Below are 17,304 nucleotides of genomic sequence, written 5' to 3'. Positions count from 1 at the left end.
CAGGAACCTATAGCCCAGATTTCTTAGTTTTTGCTATAATCTCCTCTAGGATCTTGGCACTTCCACTGGGCAGAACAACACAGGCAGTTTAAGGACTTCTCAATTCTAATATAATGGAATCTGGATTCACTCTTTCCCTCACTGCAATAAGAGAAATATTGGTGGATATGAGAAAGAGTATGGGTGTGAATGGTTAAGAGCACAAATTCTCAAGCCATACTGCCTATGTTCAAATCCTGTCTCTTCCATTTTGTGTTTAAACCATTTACTTATGCCTCAATTTACTTATGGTTAAGTGGGGATAATAGTACCTCTATCTCATAGTGTTGATATGAGGATAAAATGAGTTAATGTTTGTAAAGCACTCAGACCAAGACATAGAGTTGACATGGAGTTCATACTCACTAAATCTTAGGATTATTAGATCTGTCTGGGGAAGACATTGGTTAGTCCTTAAGACTGGCTAAACTGTGAAAGATCTGACTTACTTGTTATCTGTGGTTGTTGTTTAGTGTATTTATCTCCTGGATTAACAGGTCTGAAACTCATTTATTCAGTTTCAGGTCCTACAGGAGCCATGAAAGTCAGACTTAGTAAAGGCAGAGACTCTAAATTCACACCTTCTCATTCCCCTTTCTACTCTAAAATTCTATGATCTCAGGCTTCTCTAGACCCTTTGAAGCATGACAAAAGATCCCTGAAAGGCTAAATTCCAGTTTCTAGCATAGGAAAGCTCAACCAGGTGGAGCTATGGTCCCAGTATGAGACCCCCAGCTGCACTGGGGTGGGTGCTTGAGAATGACCCCAGCACCAGAAGTCAGAGCTTTAATCTGCCTAGTGTGGCCTGATACTGAGGGCAAACAAGCTTAAGACCATCTGCTTAGTTAAAAAGACAGTGTGACAAGTAAGCCACAGTGGGTAAAATCTGTTCCTTTTACAGAAAGCCAGCTGGCAAGAAGCAGGTAAAGAGCAAACTTGCCTGGGCAATCATCTACTGTGGGTTAGACAAGTGGCTCTTTGTAATATGCCTGGATCCTGGCTCAGCTAACAATGCCTAGGTGTTATCCAAAATTGGGTCAGTTCAAGGAAAAAAACCCCAACTCATTCCCTCTATTCTGAAGGCAAGTTATAGGAACAACTGCTATTCTGGACCGGAATGAGGCTACAGCAAAGGGAACAGAGTCTCATTAATGAATCAAGAAACAGCCTACTCCTCACCTGTTTGAGGATGAATTTCTTAAATTACTACAGAGTTCACACGTAGGGAGCTCAGGTCTCCCCTGAAGTAGCCTCAGTAACTACTAAGGACAAACGGTAGCCTGTACTCGTGCTGGCACGGGCTGAATGGTTTCACTCCGACTCACCACCATCAGCACCGGGCTCCCCTGTGATATATCTGCTGCTGTGATATATTGTCCCATATCCTGCTCTTCTACGTTCATCTCGTCCTTATTCCCTAAGCCCCTAACACCACCAATACACTCTCTCCACTCTCAACTGATGATCTTGTGTTCAAAGAGGACATGGAAGAATCAGAGAACTTCCCACCACAGACTACCCGTCTCTACCCTCCAATCACGACTGACCTTGCATTTGTCCCCACTCCCTCCACTTCCTTCCTACTTCAGTGGACACACTGCCTTCTCATCCTGCCCACCATGACCATCTATTACATCTAAACAACATCTATTACAGGTGACTGCCATTAGTACTCTTTTCTAACATCTTCACATTTTCTCTTTTGGTCAGTTGCATCAGCACAGTTCTGGTTTAGCAAAAATAAACACAAAAAACCCTTTCTTTAGCTCCATATTCCCCTTCAGCCACTATTTCTCTGCTCTCTTTACAACAAAATTTCTTGCAAGACTTGCCCAGACTCATGATCTCCACTTCCTCTTCTTCCTTGAAGCCATCAAGGATTTTGTCCCTACGAACCTCCATGGGAACCCTGCTGACACAGTGAGATGGAGCCCACCAACAACTTCTCCCTTACTAGTCCAGTGGTCAGTTCTCTGTACTAGGCTTACTCAGCAGTCAACCACTTCCTCTTTGTTTTTAAGTTTATTTATTCATTTTGAAAGGGGGGAGGGGAAGAGAGAGAGGGAGAGAGAGAATTCCAGGCAGACACCATGCTGTCAGTGCAGAGCCTGAGTTGGGGCTCGAACTCACAAACTGTGAGATCATGACCTGAGCGGAAACCAAGAGTCGGACTCTCAGTCGACTTAGCCACCCAGGTGCCCCAACCACTCCCTCCTTCTTTAAACACATCCTTCACATAGTCTCTGGGATACCCACTCTTAGTTCTCCTATTTCAATGGTCACTCTTTCTCAATCTTTTTGGCTAATTCATTCTTGTTTCAAAATTTCTAAATTGTGGAGTTTTCTAATTGCTTTGTTCTCAATCCTCCCCTCTTCTCAGTCTACACTCACTCCTACCACGGTGATCTCATACAGTTTTGTGGTTTTAAAAATTACCCATATATTGACAACTCCTACATTTAGATCTCCACCCCCAATCTCTCATGCAAACTACAGATTTGTAAATGCAAGTACCTACCCTGTATTTTTACCTGGATCCAATTTAACAGGTCCCAAACTGCACTGCTGAATGCCTGCTGTTACCTTCTCCACAAGCCTTCCCATCTCATTGCCAACTTCCCTGCCCCAGTTTCTCAGGCTGAAATCTTACCATAGTCCTTCATTACGCCTTTCCTTTCACCCCAGCTCTACTCTTGTTCCCACAGACAATCTGACCTTCTCCCAGTGAAAGTTTGCTTGTCTCTCTCTGGCTTCCCATCTCACTCAGAATAAAATCCAGAGTACTTACTGTGGCCTACCAGCTCCATGTGACTTGACCTTCAGTTTGTCTCGATCTCATCTTCTACTACCCTCCCAGTCCCCCTGTTCACTTCATTCCAGACAACTGTCCTCTCTGCTGTTTCTGGAACACGCCAAGTACACTCGTGTCTTAGGGCCTTTGTACCTGTTTTTCCCTGAGCCCAGAACACTCTTTCCCCAGGAATTCATATGGCTTGCTCATTCACTTCCTCTAAATCTCTGCTCAAAAATCAAAACTCTTATATGAGGTGCCTTTTTCAACTACCCAAACAGTACCGCTACTCAGGCCCACCAGCCATTCTCTTTCCCCTTTGCCCTTAGCACCACCTGCCGTACTGTATACTTTAAAAACCTGGCTTCCTCCACAGATTGTTAAGATTTGCAAGAGCAGAGACTTTATTCACTGCTATAATCCTTGTACATAAAATAGTGCCTATCACACGGTAGGTATTCAAATATTTATTGAATGAATGAAATAGCTGAAGAAGGGACAGCCTCCTATGGAGTCAGGGGTTACTTTTCCCAAATATCATGAGATTGAATCCTGGGATGGGGCCTGGCTGTGGCCCTGACCACACATATCATTTGCTGCTGTGACTTCTATTATATATGGTCTTTCAACTTTCTTTTTCCCTTCTTTACAATTTATCTTTACTTTGATGTTTGTTAAGCTTTGATTCAGGCTAATTAACACCAGGAGTATATGCTTTCAACTTCATGGGACATTTTGTTAAAGAAGTCTACTGAAGACACTAATATATTGAAATAAGAGTCCACCTCTGAAAGGTTAAGGGTGGAACATTCTTATTTTAATAACATGAAAAATTAATAAAATTTCAAGTTATGAGGTAGACTGTGTTAACAAGAACTGTCTCACACTTGAAGTTATTTAATTTTAATATGGAGGGATTCCCTTGTTGGATGTTTAAGCTCTATCGTTTTTGATAAATGAGAACACAACAACCACACAGAATATATATATTTTACCTCTCCCAAAGAGAAATAGTGACGTGGAATTTGGGAATCAGGATAAATATTCTCTAGGTACCAAGAGAAAGGTCTGCATTGTAGTTTGTGTCTTAGGCCAAGTCTTGATGATATATCTCCATAATCTACCTTTGTAACACCTGTTGAAAGAAATAATCGACTCTGAATTACTCATGTTCTATTAGGTAACATATTTCTATGTAAATAATGCATTTATTAACAAGCCAGGCAAATGGGAAAAGCGGTATCATTTTGGTGATATGACTACACAAGTGATATACCATGAATCCATTGTTCAAAATATAAAACAAGGAAATATATTTATGTGTTTTTTTTTTTTAAAGAAAAATTAGATTTTCATTGTGAGAATGGAATACAATGCTAGTAATATCACACACAAACATAAGTTATTATGGGATCAGAAAGCTTGAATATGTATGTTTAGGCAAAAACAAGAATCAAGATCTATTTTGCCCAAGTATTAAGCAGTGCAACTGCTTCCAGTCAGGTTTCTCTCCCACACCTCACTGACCTGTGCAAGCTGACTAGCCAGTCTTATGGTAATTAGAAAAGGGGGCTGCAATGGCAACAGCGTCAGGAAGATATAGAGCTTAGGGAACAACTATTCCCACAAAATTCTGAATAGCAGAGAAGTTCCTGTCCAGGTCCCTAGAGGCATGCTACAGTGCTCTGCACTGGCCCCGAGAGACTCCAATCTTCATATAAAAGTTAATCATCACAATTAGGTTAAAAATAGATACAGAACACTGACGACACCTGGGCTAACAGTAACATGTGCGATACTGACCTGGATAACTCATTGTGTTACTATATTAGGCACTTTGCTAAGCACTCTGGCACTGAGTGTGATTTCATTTATTCCTTATGACAACCCCGTGAGGTTGGTGCTGTCCCCCTACTCAAGGCTTTTCTACCCCTTATCTCTCAGATGCATTAAGATCAGGAATAAGAAAGCTATACTCTTGTATTTCTAATGTAAAATAATGCTAACCTGGAGAAATTATATAGAAGAAATTCTTGAACTCATCCATCCACACTTCTGCAAGTCGCCTGTTATTTTTATTGATAATCTGTCCTGTGCCTCCAGGAAATGTGTAAGGTGTGGCTTTCCGAAATACATGTCCGACATGTGAGCAGGTAACAATCTCCAAAGTTCCTCCACACTGCCAGATCTGAAAACAACAGAAAAGAAGACCACATAAGACCCTGATGTTTTTTTAAAAACTGTTCACATCTCTGGATATTCACAGTTAAAACTTCACAGAATCATGGCTATACATCCTCACAGTGGAGCTCCTGCTATATGGTCACAAAGCCAGTGCTTCCTCAGAAGGATACTTTTCTGTAATTTTTGGTTCTGATCAAACCAGAAGTTGAAGGTTAAATTCAGAAAAGATATGTTAAAGGCTAAATGCAGAAAAGATATAAGGTCTAGAGTATTATTTTTTTTAAGTTTATTTATTTCGAGAGAAAGCACATACACATGTGCGCGCACATGAGCGGGGGGCGGGGGACAGAGGGAGGGAGGCGGAGAATCCCAAGCAGGCTCCACTCGGACTGCATGGAGCAGGACGCAGGGCTCCAACTCACGAATCATGAGATCCTGACCTGAGTTGAAATCAAGAGTTGGATGCTTAGCCGACTGAGCCACCCAGGTGCCCCCAGAGTAATGTTTTTCTAACTGGAGGCCAGGACTCATAAAATGATCGTAAGTTCAACTCTGAGGAATGGCAACCAGCACTCACTAACAAGACATACTGTTTCATGAAATTGGTTAGATTTTGTGTGTAGTATACACATGGTTCATGGTCAAAACACTTTTGACCATGCAATATGCAGCCAGAGTCCTATCTACTCCTCCTCCTCCTCCTCCAGACCTGTCATAGCCTGTACATTAAACCGACTGGAAATTGAAACTGGATCTCTCATGAATTATTCACTGGGACAATGACAGCACGCTCTGTCATCTTCATGAGAATAAAAACAAAAGGGTAAAAGAAACATCAAGTTTGGGTTCACATTCTTAGTTTAATGAAATTATCCTTCTGTTCCTTTCAAAATACATTCTTCTGTAAGTCAAAAATCTGCTATTTACACTTAAAACAGATTTTGAGAAGTTCTGATTTTGTTAAATATTCAGTGTCTCTACTTTAAAGTTCTCCCAGGATCACAAAGCGATACAGCTGGATAGGATCTCCCAGATGATCTAGAGTCCAGACCTCTCCTTTTCTAGGGGAGCAAAGTGATCCACTCGAAACAAAATGAGCTAGCTGGTTTAGATTACAGGGCAGTTCAATGTGGTTTCCACTATACGCCAGGTGTCTCAAGTTAATTATTTTCAGAAATACACAATGTCACTTAATGGGTTGATTTTAGTGAATGTGAAATGGTTAAGTGTTTTATATAAGGTTGACTGGGTTAAATTAGAGCAATTTCAGAACTCCGGTCTTTTTCTTTTTATTGAAAAATGTAAAGCCAGTAAAGTGACCAAGTTTTATATAAGAGAGAACAATTTTCACAACAGAAGGACAAAGCATATTACAGAAAGTAAAATTACGTTTTTGGCAGTCAAGTACCATAGTAGCATATAGAAACTACATATTGTTTTTTATTTTTAGAGCTTGAATTACTTCCTTGTAAGTAACAGAAATTCAAAACAACTAGGGGATCTTGTGTAAGTTTTATACTTTAACTATTAAGATAACTGAATTATTTGCTTAAAATATAGTTTATAAAAGGAACCATTAATAGTAACACCTAAGTTTTTATGAAGTGAGGTTCTGGAGTCTGATGAAACTCAGAGTAAATTCAATTTTTATTTTTTATTTAGAGATACATAACATGAATAATTAACGCATACCTATATTTGAGGTTAAAAGATTATTTTTTGCAAAGGGAACTTACCCTAAAGGAAATCTCTAGGTTTTCTCCTCCCCAAATATCCATTCCAGCATCATATGTTCCAATCTCCTGGAAGTAATCTCTGTCTATTGAAAACAGGCCTCCTGCCATTGTAGGTGTTCTGAAATCCAATCATAACTCTATACGGTCAGTTGTAAGAATTTAAAATTTACAATCAATTTTTGTTTTTAAAAGTAGTTATATTAACTGTATACAATGACAGAATAAATGCTTATTCTCACGCTCTTCAGAAACATTCATAGGCCCCTAAGGACTTTCCATGTTTTTATGATCTGCTATTTGGTCTTCAGGCAGACCTATACCCACTGTGCTGACCGGTGGACCTACTCTTGTCACAGCCTGTGTGTGCCCTGACAGCCTTCTCTGCCCAGTCCCAAGGCCACTCCTGTTTTTAGTACCTTTCCTGGTCCTCAAGTCCTGACTAAGCTTAGTCACCTGAAACTCCTTAAATTGAGGCTAGTTCTCATAATTCTCTCCATCTGACTGTGTATCTTCCCACAGTTCCCAGCAACTACACTGACTATATAATCAATTAGATTCATGTTAGTTAACTCTCACACATGAGGTTTTAAAGTGTGGCAAATATTGCAAAAGATATAGATTAAATAGGACAAAAACAGTGAGACTCTTTTCCTACACCTAACAGAAACCTTTAAGGAAAGGAATGAAGTACACAATGAAATCAATACACTCTAAGGGGACTGTCATCCTGATCAAGTATGGCACACTCTGTGCAGAAGAGGAGCCCAATTCATCAGCACGTGACCCAGGTATGCAGAGTGGGTGGAAATGACTGGAGTTAAGCAAAGAAATGATAATGAAGGAGGATTTAAATAAACAAATACCCATCAACCATTTGATTTCCATGAAAGATGTGTATGAAGAAAAATGGACTTCAACTAGAAGAAAATAATTAAGTTCCAGGGAAAAAGGAAACTATGGCCATCATATTTCATGATGAATTGTCGCCTGTGATTCCATGTCCTCAAATATATGGATTCTAGGCTGTAAAGAGTGGCAGCATTTGCCTTTCCAGTAGAAAGTCGTTTCCACATAAAAGTTAGAATATACTTTGATTTTAGAAGAGAAAAAGAATGAGAAAAGCCTACTATCTTAGGAGGCAGAGGAAACAGGCCAACACCCACAGAGTTACCATTTAGTACCCAGGTTTCTTGCCCTGGGTTTTGAGCTATCTCTGCATTTCCTGGAATTGTATGCTCAATCTTCTGTTTGCACATGTGTATTTTCCCCCTATTAGAGAAGACTCACAGCTTTTATCAGACTTTTCAAAGAAGCCTACTGTCTACAAAATGTTTCAGAACCTCTGACTTAGATGGTGATTTCTTGAACTGTCAGCAAAAGAGTAGAAAAGTACCTTTGCTAGAAAAAGACTCTGGCAGGGCAGGAGAAAAAGCACAGAATTAATGAAATTCTCCTCAGCTTGGCCAAAACAGGACTTGAGTTCAAGGGAAAGCAGGCCTGAGAAGGCCGGGAAGGGAGAAAGCTAAGGCGTGGTTGGTTCTGAAGGGGCTCTCAACCACTACAGAAGCAGCAGGCTGGTGCTGCTGGACAAATCCCAGGATGGCTCCCAGAGCTCAAGGTCTCAATTTCAAGGTTCTGAACAGCATAAAGATTCTTATCCCTTTCTGAAAAAAAACTACAGATGACCAAATATAAAACAAACGAAAAATCAGAATGTGTCCATGGAAATCCTTTTTTATACTTCTGTCAAGTCTAGTTATTTTTATATCTGAAACAAGCTTTTCTAACCTTATCAGTCAGTAACTATCATCTGAATGGTACAAGTTGGAATTTACAATCTTATTTTTTGGTGCAACGACCCACTTTTAGGTAATATTTTCACATACCAACACTTACAATTAATTAAGGGACAGTTTAATTTAAAGCTAAATATTATTATCCTTAACAATTGAATCTAAGCATAAATCTGACAGATTTACAAAATGTTGTTCATACAGGAATGAAAAAACATATGCATGTTACCATCACTTTTCAGGTGCACTATTTATATAGATTTATATAAATGAAAAAATCTATATATATAGGCTTATAGAAAGAAAAATTCCAACTTTGTTAAATGATCAGAGTAAAAAGCCCTCTTTAAAATACTAATACACGTGAAAGATGGCTCTTAACTACATATATGGTATACACCTCGTGTATGTATGGTATACATTATATGAAGTATGTGCCTCATGTTTCTCAAAATATACTTAAAATCCTTTTGATAGGATTCCCAAAGCTTCGCTATCCCCCATTGATAACACTTTAGGGAAAATGTTTGACAAATCAATTACCTGACAGGAAGAGTCCGATCACCTTTCCTTCTGTCCATTTCTCTTTGGGGAACAGGATACCATCGAAAATTGAGCTTCCAGTTGAAGCCACCATAGGTCATATCAGAGCCTGCCATGTACTCAAAAGTATCATCGCTGATCACATCAATGATAGGACATACCACTGTTTTTCTAAAATCATAAAAGCAAACAAAAAAATCTTCACAACTTTCCTTTTTGAGGCACAGTATAACAACTATAATTATATGCTAAGTGTGTTTAAAATAAAAATACATTCTATAATGTTAAAAGCAATGATAAAAAAATTTCCTGCTATATCCTACTAAGTTAGCATAATCATTTATCACACTCACTTGTAGCCATTGATAACCTTTCATCCCTTTTTAGTTCATACTTTTATATAACTGCCACATATAAAAACAATCCAGGGGCACAAGGGTGGCTCAGTCAGTTAAGCATCTGACTCTTGATCTCAGCTCAGGTCATGATCTCACAGTTTGTGGGATTGAGCCCCTCATCAGGCTCTGTGCTGACAGTGCAGAGCCTACTTGGGATTCTCTCTTTACCTCTCCCTCTCTCTCTCTCTGCTCCTCCACTGCTCCCTTCTCTCTCTCAAAACAAATAAACTTAAAAAAACAAAATTCCAAATATTTCCAGTTTTCAAAAATAACGCTTTTAATGACTACATAATCATTTTAAAATGATTACTCTTAAAATGAAAACTCTTGGATATGTGTGTTCCTTACAGTTTTTTTGTTATTCAGTTACTAAGTGGACATGTTCATATAACCAGTATTTTGCTTTTGCTTTAGGAGTAAACTTCCAGTCTTGTATTTCTTCCTACAAACTGTCTGATCACAGATATTTAAATTTTTTTCTATTGGTTTTGTGAGTTTTTATAAATCTGAAAAAACTTCCACATGACCACAGCTCTTTCCTAGGAAAGGGTGCACTGCTCATAGCCTTTGGCAGCCATATTCTAGAGTATGTAACATCCTCAGCATCCCCATCTTTCCTGTCTTATTTAAGAAATCATTCCCAGTCCAAAATTATAAAGGTATTCTCCTATGCTGTCTTCAAAGAGAATTATATTTTTACTTTTCATATTTAAGTCTTTAATCCTCATGGAATTGATTTTGGTATGATAAACAGTAAGTATCCAACTTCATTTATTTTCCTCATGGATAACCAGTTATTACAACACTATCTGATGGTCTTTTTTCCTTCTGCTGTACTAACCAACGCCTCCTCTGTCATAAGTCAAGTTGTTGTGTAAACATGGGATGGTTTCTAGACATTACTGTTTCACGAATTTATTTGTGAACTTCTGCATCAATGTCACTGCCAGGGGCACCTGGGTGGCTTGGGTGGGTGTCCGACTTCAGCTCAGGTCATGATCTTGCTTCGTGAGTTTGAGCCCCACATCAGGCTCTGTGCTGACAGCTCAGAGCCTGAAGCCTGTTTCAGATTCTGTATCTCCCTCTCTCTCCGCCCCTCCCCTGCTCGCACTCTGTTTCTCTCTCTCTCAACAATAAATAAACATTTAAAAAATTTAAAACAAATATGTCACTGCCACAATTAATATAGCCTCAAAATAAGTCTTGATATCTGGTAGAGCCAGCCCTGTTGATACTTCGTCTTCTTCAAGAATATCTCACCTATTTTTTTAAAATATGCATTTCTACATAAATGTTAGAATCAGCTAGTTCCTCCAAGAAAATTCTGTTGCGATTACAACTGGAAGTGCACTGAATTTCTAGATCAGTGTGGGGAGAACTGATATTTTTACCTTTCTATCCATGATTATTATCCTTCTCTCCACTTATTTTCCAGTAAATTTTAAATGTTCTATTTTAGGCATATTTTGTTAAACATATTCCCAATTATAGCTTATTATTTCCTCTGCTATTATAGAAAGGACCTTTTCTTTTTTTCTTTTTACAATTTATTTTCTAACTATTCCTTGCTGGTGTGGAGAAGGCTTTTCTATGGAGATCTTATATTTGACAACACTGCTAAACTGTTATCATGTCTGTTTTGTGTAAGATTTTGTTTTCCATTAAGAACACATCATCTGCAATTGACAGCACTTGTTTTTTTTCCGTTTCCAATCTGTACACCCTTTACTTCTTATATTATTGCAAAACCTAAGGCTTCTATTAATACTGAATGACAGTAGTTAATTCAGGGCATCATAAGGATGTTCTGTATATTTTTAAAAAATTTTTCAACTTTTCTCCATTAATCTGATGTTTGTTAGCTAAGGCTTTTTTTTTTTTTTTTTTTTTTTTTTTTTAGGCCATCCTTTCTCAGATTAGTAAATTTCCATTCTGTAATAGTTCACTAAGTACTTTTAATCATAAGTGATGTTCATTTTAATCATAAATGAACACGTTTTTCTGTATCTACTGAAGAGATCACAGATTTTTAATGATAGGGTTTTAATCATAGTTTTAGAAATGTTAATGACAGTGTATTATGTGAACTGATTTTGTAATATTAAACTAAACCAATTAGTCATGATATGTTCTTTTACATGTTTTTCATATAAAAATAAATGCTATAGTTATTTTTTTTACTCCTAGTAGACTCAGTTTTCTGATATTTTGAGAATTTGGGGTTAGTGTTCATGAGTGGATTTGGATAATTTTCCACATACTTCCCTATTGTCTTTCATGTTAGAGTTCTACTACTCTCACAAAGAGTTCTCTCCTTTTCTATATACTCTGTTTACAAATTCTGTTTCCCCACCGCCACCCCACTCCAAGGTTGAAACAGGCAAGTATTCTTGGGTGCGGTGGGGTTTCTCTTTCTCACTCACACGGGGGCACAAGATCTTAGCTTTACACAGGTGTTTGCTCTTCATCTTCCCACCTCAGGCAGGGCCTAGGCCCGGTCTCCTATCTTCCTGTCGTTTGTCTATCTAAAGGCAGAGAGGCTCTGTGTCCTCTGAGTTTGGCAGGAATTCTCCAAGTGAGAGCTGGCTTTAGTGTTTGGACCACTCTCTTGCCTCACTTTTGAGATCTGCAAAACTTCTGACTTCAGTGCCAGTTCAGCGATGCATTTAGAAATGCATTTTATAACCTATCCAGCATTCAAACTCTTTCAGATGGAAATGTTACTCAGGACACCTAAGGCACCACACAGCCCCAACTAGAAGTTGTGACCGTCATTTCAGTCAACCCCTCTTTAGTTTGTCAGCTCCTCACCCTGCTTTCTCTCCCTGGGGCCAGGCTCTTGCTTATGTGTGCTCTTTATGCAAGCCAGTATTTCCCAAGTCAGTCATCTCCTCAAAGACAACAATTCACAGAGATATTCTCTTCCTTCTTCGGGCTGTGTTCTCCTCCCTAAAGCTGCTGTACCTTCTTGCTGTCCCAGCGCTGGTTTTTCCCTATTTATTCATCTCTGAAAGGGTGAGATGTAGGCTCAGCATTTGCTAACAAACAGAACAGATGCAGTGGCTTGTGCCATGTTTCACTTAACTTGTACTGAGTTCCCCTTCCTAAAGTCAAACCTTTATGTGGAGCTGGCCCAGGCTCAAACTGCAAAGGCAAGAAGAAATTCAACTAATCTTGAGTCTAGCAGACTGAAGTTAGCTTCCCTCCTGGTATACAAGAACTGTGCCAGGGACCGGCAGTAGGTCACACCGAAAAATGTGTGCATTGCTCTCACTGCTCTTCCTGCATCCTCAGAGATTATAGCGCTTTTCCATATACAATTAAGCACCTTGGGCTACGATGCTGATCTCCCCACCCCCTCCTACTTCCTGCTGTGCTACAGGCTGAGTGCTGTAGTCTCAGTAAGGAAGTGGAGAAGGAGAGGTGACCTGCCTGCCCCAGTTTAGCCTTAGGCAGCAGGGGTGATCAAGGGTTTTATCCTACCTCTCCTGAGTTCACAGCCTTCAGTTCTGCTCCCAATTAATAAATAGAGCATGAGGTGCACATCTGAACAACCTGCTTCCTGATGCAGCCTCATCAACAAGACTGCAAACATTTCTTCACGGTCGCCTTCACTTTTAGTTTAGAGTGTTCTTCACGGGTATTTTAAAGCAAACTTTAGAGGAAATTATTTTTACATTTATTTAAATATACAGAATTCTGCAGTTTACCATACTGTTTAGGACAAACACACTGAAAACAAGTTTATAGACTCTGGAAAATTACCTGTCATGTTTGATCCTGGCTAAGAGAGGCTCCAGCCATCCCACTGTACATTCACAGTGAGCATCTAAGAAGGTGATCACCTGGCCTTTAGACACAGCAGCTCCTTTTAATCTAGCTCTGATCAATCCAGAACGTTGTTCCATTCGAATTACATGAACTGGTACTTTTAATTTTTTCACATAACTCTCTAGAGGTCTTTTCAGAAAGTCTGAAAAATTAACAAAACAAAACATCACATGAAAAGACCAACCCGGTGCTACCCAGATGTAAAGCAATTCTGATGTGCGGTATTTCCGAACACTTTCAGGGAGGCTCCCTGACTCACAAACCCATTTCACAGCAGGGAGGCTTTTTCTTTCCTAAGAGCTCATCCTAGAGCTGCCCTACCTTCCTGCATGAAGACTTAGGAGAGAGCCTTTGGGTGCAGGCTCAGTCAAAGACAGGCAGGTCACCACGGTTCCCTAATACCTCTCTTGGCTCAATTCTTCTTTCTCCAACCATGCTTAAATCTCAGGAACAGAAAGAAAGTAGTTCAAGAGCATTAAATCCAGACCTCAATAGAGAGAAGGAACAGAATACGTCACAGCTGTTAGAATTGAGACAATTGTGGGATGTCGTCAAAGGCAGAAACCAACTGTCTTATTGATTACTACAGTCTCTATGGTTCTTGTATTGGGAAGCATGGAGTGAGGTCAAGCTCAGAAGAGAAATGCTGTACTATAAATGCAAGACCAGAATTCCTTAGCAGACAAGTAGGTCTAAGTAACAAAGGTCTTAAGGGGGAATCACAAATGAAGGAGAAGGAGAAATCAGAAAGGATGAGGAAGTGGCTACATGAAACCAGCAACTATCCTGGAGTGTTCAAATAGAGGTTGTGCCCTAAGCCAAGGAAGTCCTGCCTCCAAAATACGTAACACTTTAAAAAGCGGAAACGTCTCAGCTTCCTCAAAGCAAAGAGAAATAATTTTTTCAGATCAGGTTAGTTCATGGAATTTATGCCAGAGAAGCTATTGATGGTGGTTTGGTCAAATGTCTTTCCAACATTCCAACGACAGGATAGGTATGAGGATAATCTCTTTAGGGAAGGAAAATCCTGAGACAGAACTCCTGGGACTCCTAGGACTAGTTCTGTCCCACAGGACTCTAGTAAGGGGTAGGTCCCAGAGATCAGAGTGTATGCATTAAGGGGCTCTTAAAAGAGTAAACATGGGAATCCAAAGGGCTTCCTATGCCGCACAAAGGTTAAGAAAAACAGGGATGACATGGTTCTCGCCTGTCTGAACTAGAACGACTCAAAAATGAAATAATCAGGGACATGAAAATTATGAAAGAGAAAGGCCTATCTATCCCACTATGGAATACTGATTCCATTTCTGCTCATATATTTCCTAAAGTATCTGGGCTAAAAACGGTATCTGTAAAATACTGGGAGTAGAACTCGTACTGAGTCACCACTGTGATTTTATGAAGCAAATCTTAGGGTCAAAAAAATAGAACTCCATTCTGAATAACAAGGTGAGGACAGTACCAATCCCGGGGAAGAGGAAGATTCTGCAATAGCAGCTATCATTTTGTGTCTGTTTAGCATAGTGCCAGGCTCTTTGCACCAACTTAATACCATTTATTCCTTAAAACAGTAACCCTATGAGAATGTCATTACCCGTAACTTAGACACAAAAATTCAAGGCTCAGAATATAAAATGAACCAATCAAAGTGACACAGCTTGTTGAGGGTTGGAGCCAAGATTCAAACCCAGGTCTGCCTGACTTCAAAGCCCATCTTCTCATCCACAACAAGAAATCCCAGAAGGGAACTACAGAGAGAACAACTCAGGACAGTACGATCACCTGAGCTAACACAAATTTAAATTACTTTATGTCCAGAGTTGGATGGACTCCCATGTGTTAGGGTGTGGGATATATTCTAGGGCTTCAACCAATTGAGGCTGGGTGTGTCATACACAAGATGTCTCCTGATAAGCTTACCCAAAAATATCAGACAGCTTAAAGTCTTCTTAAGAATCAAAGCAATCTAATTCCCAAGTCCCACGTCTCTGAAAGCTAAAATACTCTGTCCTGTCTATAAATAAAATGAAAAATGCATGATTCTATGGTCTGGCAGCTCAAAAAAGTTGCTATTCCACAAATTTTCTTGGCATCTTTGTGGCCTTCATGCAATAAGGCTAAGAAATAGGTGTCCTCCTAACAGATGATACAGAATTAGGGACCCAGGGCTGGGTGGGGGATTAGGAACTACTTATTCAAGCCTAATTCTACAAAAAATGAAGACACAGAGGGTTAAGTGATTATGGGTCGAAGCCTCCATGTCATCTAAAAATAAATGAGAATTTTGTTTATTAGAATATCTTTATAGCTATTAGCCTATAAATGGGCCCCCAGGCATCTCTCCATCAGGGGGCATGAGGCTGCCAGAGAGTGTTTCGGGGGAAGTTTCATTGCTTCCAGCAACATCGAAGAAATCTTAGGCAGAACTCTACAGAGCAATAGAAAGAACAAGGAATTTAGAATCTAGTAAATCTGACTCCTAACCCCTACTAAATAAGAACTTCTGCTTCCTTTTGTGTAAAATGAGAAAAGCAACAGTCATCTCAAATTAGGAACATGGTATCAGTTCTAGGTCTTAAGATAACCTTCTGAGATGACAATTACATAACTTTGACGTGAATTAAAGACTCATCCTGACTCTGCCTTCATGACAGACCCTGTAAGCAGTGAAGTTATGAGACATGACGTACGCAACAGTTAAGAGGTCAAGCGTTAGGTTTATGCTAAGCCTCATCAGTAAAACAGGGATAATTATAGCACCTGCTTCATACGCAATAAATGGGGCTACCGACAACTCAGCAGGTTAACTGCGCAATTGGGTATCCTGAGGCCATAAGCAAACCATGCATGCTACACGACCTAATTAGAAGTCCGCACAGACAAGAAGTAAGGGCGAGGATTAATTGGTAGATTATTCTTTCACTCATTAAATTCTGGACTGTTTATGTAATAAGTGCTGTGGGCACTGAGAACAGGGAGGTGAGCACACAGCCCTGATGGAGTGTACAGTCTAGCAGGGGAGATGGTCATTAAGCACATGGATAAATAGTTAAAACTGATGACAGCCGTGGAGGAGTGCAGTGTTCCCAAACATGTTAGGAGGGACACAACCTGGTCTCCGGAGTTCAAGGAAGGCCTCTCTAAATATACCGTGATTCTGAGTAAACATCTGAGCTGAACTGTGGGGATGGGGTGGGCAGGGAGTGGTTTGGGAAGTGAGTAGAGATGCAGGCAGAGGCCGGGGCAGACAGGCCTCAGAGGAACAGTTTTAGTCAGAAGTGCCAGGATCACAGCCATGTGTTTAAAAGCTCACCATGCATACAGAGTGGAGAACGGATGGGAAGGGCAAGGGCGTGTGAGGGGAGATGGGACCAGCTAGTCTGTGTCAATAGTCCAGGTGAGGAGTGAGGGTGCCTTGGATGTATCTCATGAATAGAAAAGGCAGACTTACAGAGTTACATAAAAACAGAGTTTGCTCTAGTTCCTGGGCCTAACAGTTACCACCTAAAAAAGAGAACCAAAGAAAATTACCCTAGAGAATTCTCAATCTGGATAGAAGGACTACAAACAATGATAACCACAAAAACACAATACCTAGTGGTTCCCAAATATCAGAAATGGCGAGCTACACACCTGAGGCTTTCCAGGCAGGAAGATACAGGAGAACCAGCCCATGACCCAGGGCTCTGGGACAGTACTCAGGGACCCTGCATGGTGACTAAGAGCCCCGGGTGGAGCAGTGAGGGAGACCTCTGCCCATGTTTTCTCTTACAGGTTTATACAGGCTGGGTGACTAAGAAGGGCCTACATGAGGAATGGAAAATATAGTTGGTATATGTGACTTTGTCACTTTAGATTTGTGGGCACATGTGTCTTTGATTAGACCACTTCCTACAAAAATGTACTATTCACACAGCCCTCTCAGGCACTCAACAGAATATTAGAGAATACAAAGGAGGAAATGGAAAAATAACTCATTTCATCTGAGG

General features: G+C 40.0%; 1 protein-coding gene across 3 annotated transcripts in view; it reads right to left on the bottom strand.

The window, feature by feature from the left end:
• Window positions 1–17,304, bottom strand: part of GALNT1 (polypeptide N-acetylgalactosaminyltransferase 1) — a 127,322-nt gene that overhangs the window by 7,036 nt on the left and 102,982 nt on the right. For 2 of the 3 annotated variants that reach the window (XM_053902580.1, XM_019465395.2), the window contains 5 exons: window positions 13,250–13,457; window positions 9,087–9,257; window positions 6,751–6,868; window positions 4,838–5,018; window positions 3,826–3,965 (listed from right to left, as the gene is read on the bottom strand). In XM_053902580.1, the coding sequence (XP_053758555.1) occupies window positions 3,826–3,965; window positions 4,838–5,018; window positions 6,751–6,868; window positions 9,087–9,257; window positions 13,250–13,457 (818 nt within the window). The remainder of the gene's footprint in view (window positions 1–3,825; window positions 3,966–4,837; window positions 5,019–6,750; window positions 6,869–9,086; window positions 9,258–13,249; window positions 13,458–17,304) is intronic. The other variant, XM_053902581.1, reaches the window with a different exon arrangement.

Source organism: Panthera pardus, unplaced genomic scaffold, assembly GCF_024362965.1.
Source record: "Panthera pardus isolate Hobbes unplaced genomic scaffold, ASM2436296v1 HiC_scaffold_15, whole genome shotgun sequence".
Lineage (NCBI taxonomy): Eukaryota > Metazoa > Chordata > Mammalia > Carnivora > Felidae > Panthera > Panthera pardus.
Note: the sequence above shows the minus strand (reverse complement) of the source record. Positions and strands in the feature narration are given on the sequence as shown.